A 17,575-nucleotide genomic window follows, 5' to 3' on the forward strand; every position below is an offset into this window, starting at 1 on the left:
GAGTAGTCGTGTATTACGCTCTGCCCCACAGAGTAGTCGTGTGTTACGCTGTGCCCCACAGAGAGTAGTCATGTTACACTGTTCCCCACAGAGTAGTTGTGTGTTACGTTCTTCCCTACATTGAGTAGTCGTGTGTTACGCTCTTCCTCACAGAGAGTAGTCGTGCATCATGCTCTGTCCCACAGACCGTATTCATTTCTGAATGTACCACATAGAAAGCAGAAGTGGCTCTCACACTACTCATAAAAAGTGCTATCACATCCCGTGCCTCAAAGACAAAAGTAGCATGTCACCTTCTACCAAAAAAGAATAATAATGCCCGCAGACAGTAGCCATGTCCCAAACTACTGCATACAACTATAGTAGCATTTCACACTCTGCCCTATAGACAGTAGAATCTGTTCCTCAAAGAAAGTGAATGCCCCAAAGAGAGTACAATAAAGAGTACTAGTAGTATGTACGACTCTACTCGATGAACAGTGACTGTCATAACTAGCAGTATCTCACCAGGAGTAGCACTAGTAGTAATAATAGTAGTGCTAGTGGTAGTGTCTCCACCATATGCATTGTAGTGTGGGTAGTAATAATAATTATAATAGTTTCTTTATCTAGTAGTAGTGTTACTAATAGTAATAACAGTAGTGTATGGCCCTTACTCTATGTTAGGCCTGTGCCACACATCCGTGCCTCCGGCACGTGTTTGTCATTTTTTACACGTACCGGCGGCACGGAGACACTTTAACCAATGCTACCCTATTGTAGCAGGCACACACACGTAAAACCACACGGAACGTGTGTCCGTGTGCGTTTGTACGTGTGTGCGATTTTCAAAGCGCTGACATGTCCGGTTTTTCGCCGGCAGCACGGGTGTCACACGGCCCGCACCCGCACCACACGGGTGTAGTGTGGATGCGGTCCCGTGTGACACGCGCCGGAGAAAACACACATGTCAGTTAAAAAAAAAAAAAACATTAACTCACCTTCTCCAGCCCTCCTGTCTCTGCCGCTGCTGCCTCTTGCTGCCGACCGCCGCTCATTATTCTCATTGAATATTCACTTCACAGCCTGGCAGCAGCAGCAGCGGGGAGACGGGAGGGCTGGAGCCTGAGGATCAGCACCACGGACAGCAGCGCGGACATCAGGAAGGACCAGGTGAGTATGATAATTACTGATTCTACGTGTGCTATCGCGGATAGCACACGTAGAACACACGTGTCACGCACGTACCAGAGACACGTACTTACCTGCACACAACACGCAGGGAAAATACGTGTCTCTCGGCACGTGCGTGAAATTCACGTGAGTGTGGCAGAGGCCTTAGTAGTAGTAGTAGTTTTATCAAGGATAATAGTAGTCATAGCAGTAGTATCCCACAAATGCTCTGTACCTAGTTGTAGTATTGGGCTATGTTCATACGTAACATTTTTGCTACATTTTTTTTTCCTCAGCCAAACTTGCTCTCTTGGCAGTAAAAACGCTACATTTAAAAGGTTAATTTTTAACATTTTTCTAGGCATTTTTTACCGTGTTTTTGACTTTTTTGCAGCATTTTTTTGAGAGGGAAGTACACACTGTATATGTTTTGTTTCCAGTATATGATTAATAAAAAATGTTTTATTCACCAAAAACACTTGAAAAAGCTGCAAACATGCAGCAAAAAATGCTGTTGTATTTTTTGCAGTATTTTATACACTCTCAATGCTTTCTCTGGATGAAAAAAACGCAGTAAGGCCCTGTATGCACACTGCGTTTTTACCTGCGGTTTTGCTGCAGAAATTTCTTGAGAAATGGTTGTAGCCTTTCTGCAGACATTTCCCAGCAAAAGCTATGGGGAAAAAAAAATAGCTGTGCGCACAATGCATTTTTTTTCTCAAGAACATTCTTTCTGCAGAATTTCTTGAGAAAATTTCTTGAGAAAATGTGCATGTCACTTCTTTTCCGCAGGTACCTGTGGTATTTCACTCCATTCACTGTAATGTAATCGCGGAATACCGCGGGTATACCGCAGGTAGCAAATGATGTGCGGTATACCCTCGGTATAGCCGCGGTTTACCTGCGGTAATGTTCATCACTACCCTGCGTTTTGCACCCACAGATACATACATATATAATATACTGACACATAATCTACATCTAAAAAAAAAAAAGCGTGAGCTACGCTATATTTTTACCGCCCGACCAAGGTAAACACACAGTGGGAGGCTGGTATTCACAGGCAGGGGAGGGCGAGAGCTATGGTTATTGCTCCCCTCCTCCTACAACCAAGAATATCAGCAAGCGCTGCCCCGAGACTGTCGCATCCATCAAATGCGACAGTCCTGGCATGTCACCAACCCTTCCCGATTGCTGTGATGCGGTGGCAATGGGGTAATGAATGAGTTAACAGTAGCCCACAGCTGCCGCTAAGTCCACAATTAGTAATGGCAGCATCTATGACACGCCATCACTAATCTGTCAGTGATAGTAAATAAACACACAAACCGAAAAGCCTTTATTTCAAATAAAACACAGCCCCCTCTTTCACCCCTTTATTAACTCCCCCAAACATCCAGGTCCGACGTAGTCCAAAACAGGAGGTCCGGCGACGCTTGCATCCAGCGACGTCTGAGACAGAGTGCTCAATGCAGCTCCCTGTACGAGGCTGCACGGGTAACTCCAGGACATTTCCCACGCTGATCAGAATACCGCTCGCAAGAACTTGTGTGTCCTCACACAACCTCGTCAGCGGTAATAGCGTGACGTCACCGGTCGGCAGTGACCCTGTGAGACCTCAGATCCGAGGTCCCACAGTGTCACTGCTCTATCACAAATACTGTGGGGGGGGGATCACATACATCACAAATAAAAGCTGTAATCCATCCATCCATTATCTATCTATCTATCTATCCATTAATCTATCTATCCATTATCTATCTATCTATTATCTATCTATCCATTTATCTATCTATCCATTTATCTATCTATCCTTTATCTATCTATCCATTTATCTATCTATCTACCCATTGTCTATTTATCTGTCTATCTATCCATTTATCTATCTATCTATCTATCCATTATCTATCTATTCATTATCTATCTATCTATCTATTATCTATCTATCTATTTATCTATCTATCCATTTATCTATCTATTCATTATCTATCTATCTATCCATTTATCTATCTATCCATTATCTATCTAATCTATTATCTATCTATCTATCCATTTATATATTATTGCAGTTACAGCATAAAAAACCGCAGGGACCAACCTGCGGAAAAAACGCGGCAAAAACGCACCAAAAACGCGGCAAAACCGCATGCGTTTGTCCCGCGGTTTTGGTGAGTTTTTTTACCGCAGGTGCGGTAATCTTCAACTCCCAGAAGTTTCTCGAGAAATTTTCTTGAGAAAAATCACTTTTCTAGTGCGCACAAAGCCTAAAAACGCTGAAAATATTCACATGCTGTAGATTTAAAAAATGCAACAGTGTTCCAATTCAATCAGGAAAAAATAAATAAAAATTGTGTGCATGAGATTTCTAAAGTCTCATATCTTTTGCTGGTACTGTAATAAGTAGTTTTTAATTTGCTTAAAAAAATGCTGAAAAAACGCAAGATGTGAACATAGCCTAACTTGTAGTAATAAGGCTATATGCGCACACTGCAGTTTTTTCTGCACACAAACTGCAACAAAAACTGCACCTTGTCACAGAGAGCCTGGAAGTGTCAAAAAACGCTTGTAATGATGGTGCATTTTTGCCACGATTTTACCACGTTTTTGCCGTGATTTTGTTAATGCGTGCTTTAAAGAAGAAACAAAATATTATAGGATTGTAGGATAGGATAATTGATAGATAGCTTGAATATATGGATGTTTTAAATTTTTGTGGGGTAAAAAAAATGATGTGGGGTCCCCCCATTTTTCATATCCAGCACAGGAACAGCAGCAGCTGCAAGCTGTAACCCTCAGCTGTCTGCTGTACTTTGGCTGGTTATGAAAAATAGAGGGGATCCCACACTTTTTTTGAAAAAATGATTTGATTTATTTAAAAAAAAAAAAAAAGACGTTGGGGTCCCACCATTTTTCTACCAGCCAAGTTACAGCAGACAACTGGTGGCTGATATTATTAAGGTGGGAAGGGCTATTGTTATTTGGTCCTTTACAGACTAGCAATATCAGCCCACAGCTGCCCCAGAAGTGGCACATCCATAAGATGCGCCAATTCTGGCACTGGACCCGGCTCTTCCCGTTGCCGTAATGTGGTGAAAATCAGGGTAATAAGGAATTAATTAAGTCCTAGATTAGTGGTGGCAGTCATCTGTGAGACCCCGCGACCATCACTAATCTATAAGGGAAAATCCTTTATTTGGACTCAAATACAAAAAGTCCCTTCTTTCACCACTTTATTAATCCCCAAACACCAATGCAGGTCAGAAGTAATCCACACGGCGATTCAGCTCTGCTACATCCCTGTCCAGCAGAGTGAAGGCAGATAGCCGTAACGTACATGACTGAGGAAGTGATAGATCCAGGAAAGGGTTAAGGAGTAAGGGATGGGGTTTTACCTAAGGAATGTGGTGGTGGTCAGCGAGCAGGAGGAGAGATGGGGGCAGGGGCCATATAAGAAATAGGTCCCATGTTAAGGTGTCATTCCTTTGTCCTGGACTCAAAGACTGAACCAGCAGTTGTCCCACCCACCCTCCCTATAATAAAGGGAAATGTATCAATATCAGGACTTTGCAACACTGTCAATGTTCTAACAATGTTTTGGTATTCAACATCATCGGTATTTTATCAACATTATTAGTATTGTATCAATTGTTATCAGTAATGTATCCAAATTGTCAATGTCATATCAACATATTAATATTGTATTAACATTTTAATATTGTATGTTACAGCAGCATTTGGCGGCGGGATGTGGTTGTTTAAACCCCCTCTTTGTTGGTTGGAGAATTATGTTTTTAATGGGGTCCCTGGGCCAGAGCTCAGCGGACAGTGGAATATGGGTCCCTGGGGAGGAGCTCAGTGGACAGTGGAATAGATGGGTCCCTGGGGAGGAGCTCAGCGGACACAAGGAAAATGATCAAGGGGTATACCCAGATTCCCCCTTGAGCTAGGTGTACACGGCGGAGGGGGATATGGGGCTGGGATTTATAACAACCACATCTCTGGGCCGATAATCTTGTTTTTTCTTGTTGATGTTTTTTCTTATAAAAATAAAGGGCTGCTGTGGCCAAAATTTTAATCCATGTCACGCAGTGTGTGGTGTCTTATTTATTAGGTTACCAGGAGCGCAATTCACTAGTCCATCAGTCATGTCACAGCGAGCATCATAGAGCATGACTGCCAGCTGTGAGTACAGACAGAGCTGCACAATCAGAATGAACTCGGGTGAACCCCTGACGTCACAGCTGCGGGCCCCACAGTACAGTGTGTGTCGCGGCTGTGACGTCAAGGGTTCACCACTGGCAGGTTCAGGCCGCGACTGAAGTGAGCCGTGTGATCAGTGGTGACATCACTGAGGTGAGTCCTCCACCAGTGGCTCACTTCAGTTCAGTCGCAACCTGATTTGCAGTCACAGATGGAGGACTCTAGCTGTGATCGCAAATCCCCTGAGTGATGTCACCGCTGATCGCGCGTCTCACTTCAGTTGCTGAGTGGAGATCACAGTGGGCAGTTATGCTCTATGGCACTTGCTGTGAGCGTCAGATGTAGCAGAGCTGGAGGCGCCGTGAGACCTCTTTTGGATTACGTTAGACCTGCAGGGGTGTTATTGGGGTTAATAAAGTGGTGAAAGAGGGTGGTTTTTGTCTTTTATTTCAAATAAAGGATTTTTGGGGTGTTTGTGTTTATTTACTTTCACTTACAGATCAATGATGGCGTTGTCTCATAGACGCCTGCCATGACGAATCTAGGACTTAGTGCCTGCTGTGAGTTGCCACTAACTCCCTCATTACCCCGATTGCCAACGCACCAGGGCAATCTGGAAGAGCTGGGTAAAGTGTCAGGACTGTCACATCTAATGGATGTGGCAATTCCGGGCGGCTGCTGTCTGATATTTTTAGGCTGGGGAGAGCCTAATAACCATAGGCCTCCCCAGTCTGAGAATACCAGCTGTGGGGCTTTATCTTGGCTGGGAATCAAAATTGTGGGGAACCGCAAGCGTTTTTTTGTTTTTTTTTTAAACGAGTTATTTATTTTACTGTACGATATAGATCCGCCCACCGGCGTCTGTGATTGGTTGCAGTCAGACAGCTGTCACTCAGTGTGGGGGCATGGCTGACTGCAAACAATCACAGATGCCGGTGAGTGGGGGAAGCAGTGAATATGTATGAGCCTAATGAGCGGCCGGCTCGAGAAGAACAAAGAGCTGCCGCGGAAGCAGTGTGACAGCTGCCCCAGTGATCCGTGACTATGGAGCGCTTGGAGAGAGAAAGAAGGCAAGAGAGAGACTGAGACAGAGAGACATAGAATGAACATGCTTCTTCTTCTTTGACACAAAATTTTGTTAAAAAACTGCTGACAAATAAACGGCAACGTGCGCACACCAAATCTTCTCATAGACTTTGCTGGAAAGTCAAAAGTGAGAAAGTTCTGTCAACAAAACTGCACCAAAAAAAGTAACAAAAACGCAACAAAAAGTGCAGCGTGTGCATATAGCGTAATACTGTAGTAGGGATAGCAGTGGTGTCTCACCTCGGACAAATACATAGCAGTAGTGTAATGGTGTCAGTGGTGTCTCAGCCCTTCCCTATACATAATAGTGGTAGTAATAGTATTGGTTGTGTATCACCCCTGCATAATACATAGTAGTATTAGAAGTAGTAATACCATAGTAGCAATGATAACATCAGTCGTAGTGGTAGTGTATAACCCATGCCCTACACATAGTATTAGTAGCAGTAGTAGCAGTGATAACAAAAGTGATAGCAGCAGTGTCTCATCCCTGCCCTACACGTGGTATTAGTTATAGTAGCAGTGATAGCATTGGTAGAGGTACTGTCTCCCCCCAGCCCCACACATAGTATTAGTAGCAGAGTTGGTGGCGGTAGTGTCTCTCCCCTGCCCTACACATAGTATTAACAGTGATGGTGGCAGTAGTGCATCCCACCTGCCCTATAAATAGTATTAGTAGCAGTGAGGGTACCTGTAGTGTCTCCCCGCTTCCCCCCACATAGTATTAGTAGCAGTGTCAGTGATGTTAGTGTTTCCCCATAGCCTCACACATAGTATTGTATTAGTAGAAGTGATGGTAGCCGTAGTGTCTCACTCCAGCCCTATACATAGTATTAGTAACAGTGATGGTGGCCGTAATTTCTCAGCCCTCCCTACACATAGTATTAGTAGCAATGATGGCGGCCATAGTGTATACCCCTACAAGGTATTAGTAGCAGTGATGGTACTGGTAGTGTCTCCCCCAGCCCCACACATAGTAATAGTAGCTGTGATGGTGGCAGTAGTGCCTCCCTCCAGCCCTACACATTAGGTGCAGATGTTAGCTGTAGTGTCTCCCCCCTGCCCCACACATAGTATTAGTAGCAGTGATTATGGCCATAGTGTCTTTCCGCTGCCCCACATATTATATTAGAAGCAGTGATAGTGACCGTAGTATCTCCCCCCTGCCCCACACATAGTATTGGTATCAGTGAAGGTGGCAGTAGTGTGTCCCCCAGCTCCACACATAGTATTAGAAGCAGTGATGGTGACAGTAGTATCTCCATGTCTCCCCCAGCCCCACACATAGTAGCAGTAATGGTACTTGTAGTGTCTCCCCCCCAGCCCCACACATAGTATTAGAAGCAGTGATGGTAACAGTAGTGTCTCCCGCCAGCTCCACACATAGTATTAGAAGTGGTAATGGCGACGACAGTAGTGTCTCCCCCCCAGCCTCACACACAGTATTAGAAGCAGTGATGGTGACAGTAGTGTCTCCCCCCAGCTCCACACATAGTATTAGAAGCAGTGATGGTGACAGTAGTGTCTCCCCTCATCCCCACACATAGTATTAGAAGCAGTGATGGTGACAGTAGTGTCTCCCCTCATCCCCACACATAGTATTAGAAGCAGTGATAGTGTCAGTACTGTCTCCCCCAACCCAACATAAAGTATTAGAAGCAGTGATGGTGACAGTAGTGTCTCCCCCCAGCCCCACACATATTAGTAGTAGCAGTGATGGTACTGGTAGTGCCCCCCCCCCTTCCCCACAGATAGTATTAGAAGCAGTGATGGTGTCAGTAGTGTCTCCCCCCAGCCCCACACATATTAGTAGTAGCAGTGATGGTGACAGTAGTTTCTCCCCCCCTTCCCCACACATAGTATTAGAAGCAGTGATGGTGACAGTAGTGTCTCCCCCCAGCCTCACACATATTAGTAGTAGCAGTGATGGTGACAGTAGTGTCTCCCCCCCTTCCCCACACATAGTAGTAGTAGCAGTGATGGTGTCAGTAGTGTCTCCCCCCAGCCCCACACATAGTAGTAGTAGCAGTGATGGTGACAGTAGTGTCTCCCCCCCTTCCCCACACATAGTATTAGAAGCAGTGATGGTGTCAGTAGTGTCTCCCCCCAGCCCCACACATATTAGTAGTAGCAGTGATGGTGTCAGTAGTGTCTCCCCCCCTTCCCCACACATAGTAGTAGTAGCAGTGATGGTGACAGTAGTGTCTCCCCCCCCAGTCCCACACATAGTGTTAGTAGCAGTGATGGTGACAGTAGTGTCTCCCCCCCCAGTCCCACACATAGTGTTAGTAGCAGTGATGGTGACAGTAGTGTCTGCCTCCCCCAGCCCCACACATAGTAGTAGTAGCAGTGATGGTGACAGTAGTGTCTGCCTCCCCCAGCCCCACACATAGTAGTAGTAGCAGTGATGGTGACAGTAGTGTCTGCCTCCCCCAGCCCCACACATAGTAGTAGTAGCAGTGATGGTGACAGTAGTGTCTGCCTCCCCCAGCCCCACACATAGTAGTAGTAGCAGTGATGGTGACAGTAGTGTCTGCCTCCCCCAGCCCCACACATAGTAGTAGTAGCAGTGATGGTGTCAGTAGTGTCTCCCCCCCCAGCCCCACACATAGTATTAGAAGCAGTGATGGTGACAGTAGTGTCTGCCTCCCCCAGCCCCACACATAGTAGTAGTAGCAGTGATGGTGACAGTAGTGTCTCCCCCCCCAGCCCCACACATAGTAGTAGTAGCAGTGATGGTACTGGTAGTGTCCCCCCCTTCCCCACACATACACATAGTATCAGTAGCGTAGTCTCACCCCTGCATGTGCAGCTTGTGCTGTAGCCCGGGACTCCTCGCTCCGTCCGGCTGCGCACCGCTCCGGGAGGACTGGCTGCTCCGGGTGCTGACAGCCGCCGCCTTCTCTGCAGTGAGCGGTCTCTGCACCACAGTTGGGTTGGAGACTCTGCTCACCCTGCGGCTCCGCTCCTGGGCACTGCTGCTGCTCACTACAATGTTGCTCTTGCCCATGGGCACAGGTTGCTGGTGGTAGATGCCCGGGGGTCCTGGGTGCAGCACATAAGTGATCCTCCTGACTCGCTCTATATTGGCCAGCACAGTAGATGCTGAGAGCAGAGCGCACAGTACAACTCCCCACCTGTTGTACTGAGCCATGTATGCGGATGAGCAGTCACACAGCGCCACAGTATAGGTGAGCCGCAGCCGGCTGCTCGTGCCTTCCTCCCCTGTGCTCTGCTGTGCGCCGCCGCCTCCTTCTCCTCCGCTGCTGCTCCTGCTCTTCAGCAAGTAAAGAAACTCCTCTTGTCCCAGGAAAACTTCAGCAGGAGCAGCGCAGATGTGTGGAGCCAACAGGCATGACTGGAAGTGGAGGGAGAGAAGGGCTAAGGGGGTCTATCTGCTCCAGGACGAGGGACACAGGAGACGGGGAAAGTAGGAGGAGGAGTGAAGGGGGCAGATCAGGGGCTTCTAGAAGGAGCTGCCAGTGCCTGTCCACATGAGTGCGGCTTCACTGCTGTGTGGGCTGCCACTGCTGACAGCAGGGACCGGGCAGTGGACGTACTGCGCTGGATATCACACAGTATTACACTGGATATCACACATTATTACACTGGATATCACACAGTATTACACTGGATATCACACAGTATTACACTGGATATCACACATTATTACACTGGATATCACACAGTATTACACTGGATATCACACAGTATTACACTGGATATCACACAGTATTACACTGGATATCACACAGTATTACACTGGATATCACACAGTATTACACTGGATATCACACAGTATTACACTGGATATCACACAGTATTACACTGGATATCACACAGTATTACACTGGATATCACACAGTATTACACTGGATATCACACATTATTACACTGGATATCACACAGTATTACACTGGATATCACACAGTATTACACTGGATATCACACATTATTACACTGGATATCACACATTATTACACTGGATATCACACATTATTACACTGGATATCACACAGTATTACACTGGATATCACACAGTATTACACTGGATATCACACAGTATTACACTGGATATCACACATTATTACACTGGATATCACACATTATTACACTGGATATCACACATTATTACACTGGATATCACACATTATTACACTGGATATCACACAGTATTACACTGGATATCACACATTATTACACTGGATATCACACAGTATTACACTGGATATCACACATTATTACACTGGATATCACACATTATTACACTGGATATCACACAGTATTACACTGGATATCACACAGTATTACACTGGATATCACACATTATTACACTGGATATCACACAGTATTACACTGGATATCACACAGTATTACACTGGATATCACACATTATTACACTGGATATCACACATTATTACACTGGATATCACACATTATTACACTGGATATCACACAGTATTACACTGGATATCACACAGTATTACACTGGATATCACACATTATTACACTGGATATCACACATTATTACACTGGATATCACACATTATTACACTGGATATCACACATTATTACACTGGATATCACACAGTATTACACTGGATATCACACATTATTACACTGGATATCACACAGTATTACACTGGATATCACACATTATTACACTGGATATCACACAGTAATACACTGGATATCACACTAAATTACACTGGATATCACACATTATTACACTGGATATCACACAGTATTACACAGGATATCACACAGTATTACACTGGATATCACACATTATTACACTGGATATCACACAGTATTACACAGGATATCACACAGTATTACACTGGATATCACACATTATTACACTGGATATCACACATTATTACACTGGATATCACACATTATTACACTGGATATCACACATTATTTCACTGGATATCACACATTATTACACTGGATATCACACAGTATTACACTGGATATCACACAGTATTACACTGGATATCACACTAAATTACACTGGATATCACACAGTATTACACTGGATATCACACATTATTACACTGGATATCACACATTATTACACTGGATATCACACATTATTACACTGGATATCACACAGTATTACACTGGATATCACACATTATTACACTGGATATCACACAGTATTACACTGGATATCACACAGTATTACACTGGATATCACACAGTACTACACTGGATATCACACAGTATTACACTGAATATCACACATTATTACACTGGATATCACACAGTATTACACTGGATATCACACATTATTACACTGGATATCACACAGTATTACACTGGATATCACACAGTATTACACTGGATATCACACAGTACAACACTGGATATCACACTGTATTACCCTGGATATCACACAGTATTACACTGGATATCACACTAAATTACACTGGATATCACACAGTACTACACTGGAAATCACACAGTATTACACTGGATATCACACAGTATTACCCTGGATATCACACTGTATTACCCTGGATATCACGCTAAATTACACTGGATATCACACAGTACTACACTGGAAATCACACAGTATTACACTGGATATCACACAGTATTACCCTGGATATCGCACAGTATTACACTGGATATCACACTGTATTACCCTGGATATCACACAGTATTACACTGGATATCACACAGTATTACACTGGATATCACACTGTATTAGCCTGGATATCACACAGTATTACACTGGATATCACACTGTATTACCCTGGATATCACACTAAATTACACTGGATATCACACTGTATTACACTGGATAGCACACTAAATTACACTGGATATCACATTGTATTACACTGGATAACACACTAAATTACACTGGATATCACACTAAATTACACTGGATATCACATTAAATTACACTGGATATCACACAGTACTACACTGGATATCACACAGTATTACACTGGACATCACACTAAATTACACTGGATATCACACTGTATTACCCTGGATATCACATTAAATTACACTGGATATCACACAGTACTACACTGGATATCACACAGTATTACACTGGACATCACACTAAATTACACTGGATATCACACAGTATTACATTGGATATCACACTAAATTACACTGGCTATCACACTGTATTACCCTGGATATCACATTAAATTACACTGGATATCACACAGTACTACACTGGATATCACACAGTATTACACTGGACATCACACTAAATTACACTGGATATCACACAGTATTACACTGGATATCACACTAAATTACACTGGATATCACACTGTATTACACTGGATAGCACACTAAATTACACTGTACATCAAACTGTAGTACACTGGAAAGCACACTAAATTACACTGGATATCACACTAAATTACACTGGATATCACATTAAATTACACTGGATATCACACAGTACTACACTGAATATCACACAGTATTACACTAAATTACACTGGATATCACACAGTATTACCCTGGATATCACACAGTATTACACTGGACATCACACTAAATTACACTGGATATCACACTAAATTACACTGGATATCACATTAAATTACACTGGATATCACACAGTATTACACTGGATATCACACAGTATTACACTGGATATCACACAGTATTACACTGGATATCACACTAAATTACACTGGATATCACATTAAATTACACTGGATATCACACAATATTACACTGGATATCACACAGTATTACACTGGATATCACATGAAATTACACTGGATATCACACGAAATTACACTGGATATCACACAGTATTACACTGGATATCACACTAAATTACACTGGATATCACACGGTATTACACTAGAAATCATACAGAATTGCATTGGATATTATACAGTATTACACTGGATATCATACAGTAATATACTGGATATCACACAGTATTGCACTGCACATCATACAGTATTACACTGCACATCAAACAGTATTGCACTGCACATCATACAGTATTACACTGGATATCACGCAGAAGAACACTGGATATCATACAGTTGTCCACTGGACACCACACAGTATTACACTGGACATCATACAGTATTACACGTAATACCACAGAGTAAATTCAAAGGATGTCACACAGTATTACACTGAAAATTATATAGTTTTACACTGGGTATCATACAGTATTACACTGGAAATCATAAAGAATTACAATGGATATTACACAGTATTACACTTGCTATCATACAGTATTACAGTGGATATCATACAATATTACACTGGACATCATACAGTATTACACACAACATTACACTGGATATTACACTGGATATTATACAGTATTAAACTGAATACCACACACTATTCCTCTGGATATCATATAGTATTACATTGGATATCACACAGTATTCCACTGGATATCATACAGTATTACACTGGATATCACGCAGTATTACACTGGATATCACACACTATTACACTGTATATCATACAGTAATATACTGTATATCACACAGTATTGCACTGCATATCATACAGTATTACACTGGATATAACACAGTATTACACTGGACATCATACAGCATTACACTGGATATCACACAGTATTACACTGGGCATCATACAGTAATATACTGGATATCACACAGTATTGCACTGCATATCATACAGCATTACACTGGATATCACACAGTATTACACTGGGCATCATACAGTAATATACTAGATATCACACAGTATTGCACTGCATATCATACAGTATTACACTGGATATCACACAGTATTACACTGGACATCATACAGCATTACACTGGATATTACACAGTATTACACAGGATATCATACAGTAATATACTAGATATCACACAGTAGTGCACTACATATCATACAGTATTACACTGGATATCACACAGTATTACACTGGACATCATACAGCATTACACTGGATATTACACAGTATTACACTGGATATCATACAGTATTACAGTGGATATCATACAGTATTACACTGGACATCATACAGTATTACACGTAATACCACAGAGTATTTCAAAGGATGTCACACAGTATTACTCTGAAAATTATATAGTTTTACACTGGGTATCATACAGTATTACACTGGAAATCATAAAGAATTACATTGGATATTACACAGTATTACACTTGATATCATACAGTATTACAGTGGATATCATACAGTATTACAGTGGATATCATACAATATTACACTGGACATCATACAGTATTACACACAACATTACACTGGATATTACACTGGATATCATACAGTATTAAACTGAATACCACACAATATTCCTCTGGATATCATATAGTATTACATTGGATATCACACAGTATTCCACTGGATATCATACAGTATTACACTGGACATCATACAGCATTACACTGGATATCACACAGTATTACACTGGGCATCATATAGTAATATACTGGATATCACACAGTATTGCACTGCATATCATGCAGTATTACACTGGATATCACACAGTATTACACTGGATATCACACACTATTACACTGGACATCATACAGCATTACACTGGATATTACACAGTATTACACTGGATATCACACAGTATTACACTGGACATCAAACAGCATTACACTGGATATTTCACAGTATTACACTGGATATCATACAGTATTACAGTGGATATCATACAGTATTACACTTATTATCACACAGTATTACACTGGATAACATTCAATATTACACTGGACAGACATCATACAGTATCATACTGCACATCACGCAGTATTACACTGAACATCATACAGTATTACACTTTACATCATAAAATATTACACTGGATATCACATAGTATTACAATGAACATCATACAGTATTACTCTGGACAATATACAGTATTTCACTGGATATCATGAAATATTACACTGGACATCATACAGTACAGTGTTTTTCCAAAAATGAGCCCTCCCCCAAAAATAAGCCGTAGCAGGAATTTTTGGCCTTTTCGGAGCAAGGCTTAAATATAAGCCCTACCCCAAAAATAAGCCCTAGTCGTGGTTCAATAATAGTGTCCATGCAGCTAAAAAAGTTAAATAATACTGCAGGTCACATCATTATAGAAAGCCAACACCCCCAAAAGAGAGAAGACCGAAGACCCTGCAATCATACTCACCAGACGCCGAATGGGAGGAGCTGTAATGAAACGCACACCCACACACATCATATGTGCGTGCTATCTGATGTGTGATTTTGTGTGTATGAGTATGAGTGTGTACCAGCCAGGGAAGGACGGCGTGCAGCATACCTGCTGGGAGCGCCCGCAGAGGATCGCAGGGGGACCTGGGGGCCACGCAGATGCCTGGAGTCTGGTAAGTATGAGTCTCCTGGGAAGGGGGAGGGGTCTGATTTTTTTGGGGTGTAAACATACTCCCAACCATGTTTCCCCAAATATAAGACCTACCTAAAGATAAGCACTAGCGTTTTTTCGGGGCAAAAAAAAGTAGTGTCTTATTTTTGGAAAAACACAGTATTACACTGGATATCACACAGTATTACACTGAATATCATACAGTATTATAATAGAGGTTATAGCATACAGTTTTACACTGCAAGTGATATGATATAGTATTATACTGGATATTATGTGATACAATGTTACACAGAAGGTAGTACATAGAGTATTAGACAAAGGTTATATTATAAAGTGTTACATACACTGGAGGTGATATGATATACAGTATAGTCTTAAACTGGAGGTTATTTCATACTGTATTACAGTAGAGATGATTTCATATAAGAATTACACTGGGGTTCTAAAATACAATTTTACTCTGAGTCTTGATGTTATATGATACAGTATTGCACAAGGACTTATATCATACATTAAAATACTGGGGTGATATCATAAAGTATTACACCGAAAGTGATACAATACATTATTACACTGGAGGTTATATCATACAGTATTACAGTGCAAATTATATCATACAGTGTGTGAAGGTTATATCATACAATCTTATACTGAAGGTGCTTTATATAGTATTACACTAGTATTACACTGGAGGTTATGTGATACAGTATTACACAGGGAGTTATACAATGCAGCAGTATTACTCTGGATATTATATCATAAAGTATTACACTGAAGGGGATATGATCTGAGATTACACTTTAGGTTATAGCTAGTGATGAGCGAGTACTAAAAAGCTCGGGTGCTCGAAGCTCGGGCCGAGCCTCCCAAGATACTCGTGTACTCGGCCCGAGCAACGAGCCCAATGTTATCCTATGGGAGACCCGAGTATTTTTGTGAAATGACCCCCCGGCAGCATGGAGAAACCCTAAAAATGTCACAAAAGTCTCAGAAGAGTGCTCAAATGACATGGCAACAGCATGGGGAAGACCCCTTGAAGCATTTATCACTGAAAAGTCACAGCTGTGAACAATTTTGTCCGCGTTTTACGCCATTTTTACGGACTCACCAGAAAACCTTCCAAAATGACCCCAAAATGATTTTTCATGGCGGAAATGTTAAGGGCACATACCCAATAGTGAGATAGAGCTGGTGTATGTTACTTTTTGAGATTAATACATGAAAGATTTTACATGAAAACATTGTGTGGCACTCCGATGTCCTTGAGAAGAGACGTACATGAAGGCCTCTTGAGTCTAATGTGCCCATTTTGAGGAAGTGAGTCTTTGTAGTATTTTCCTTTGCCAGGGCAGTCCAAAATTGTGAGGTTCACCAATGCCCCTGCATACAAACGTGCATGATGGCCTGTAAACCTGAAGTGCCCATTGTAAGGAAGTGGGTCTATTGTAGTATAGCCCTTAGGCAGGGCAGCCAAAAATTGGGAGGCTCCACGTTGTCCCTGGATAGAGACGTGCATGATGGCCTGTAAACCTGAAGTGCCCATTGGAAGGAAGTGGGTCTATTGTAGTATAGCCCTTAGGCAGGGCAGCCAAAAATTGGGAGGCTCCACGTTGTCCCTGGATAGAGACGTGCATGATGGCCTGTAAACCTGAAGTGCCCATTGTAAGGAAGTGGGTCTATTGTAGTATAGCCCTTAGGCAGGGCAGCCAAAAATTGGGAGGCTCCACGTTGTCCCTGGATAGAGACGTGCATGATGGCCTGTAAACCTGAAGTGCCCATTGGAA

The 17,575-nt window shown here is 42.4% G+C and overlaps 1 protein-coding gene across 3 annotated transcripts in view; it reads right to left on the reverse strand.

Moving 5' to 3' along the window:
- Positions 1-9,901, reverse strand: part of LTBP1 (latent transforming growth factor beta binding protein 1) — a 528,942-nt gene extending 519,041 nt beyond the window's left edge. Inside the window, exon 1 of one of the 3 annotated variants that reach the window (XM_075339498.1) lies at positions 9,237-9,901. In XM_075339498.1, coding sequence (XP_075195613.1) covers positions 9,237-9,592 — 356 coding nt within the window. In that variant the 5' untranslated portion in view covers positions 9,593-9,901. The remainder of the gene's footprint in view (positions 1-9,236) is intronic. The other 2 variants (XM_075339499.1, XM_075339500.1) reach the window with 2 other exon arrangements.
- Positions 9,902-17,575: the final 7,674 nt, after the last annotated feature.

This window comes from Anomaloglossus baeobatrachus, chromosome 3, assembly GCF_048569485.1.
Source record: "Anomaloglossus baeobatrachus isolate aAnoBae1 chromosome 3, aAnoBae1.hap1, whole genome shotgun sequence".
Classification (NCBI taxonomy): Eukaryota; Metazoa; Chordata; class Amphibia; order Anura; family Aromobatidae; genus Anomaloglossus; species Anomaloglossus baeobatrachus.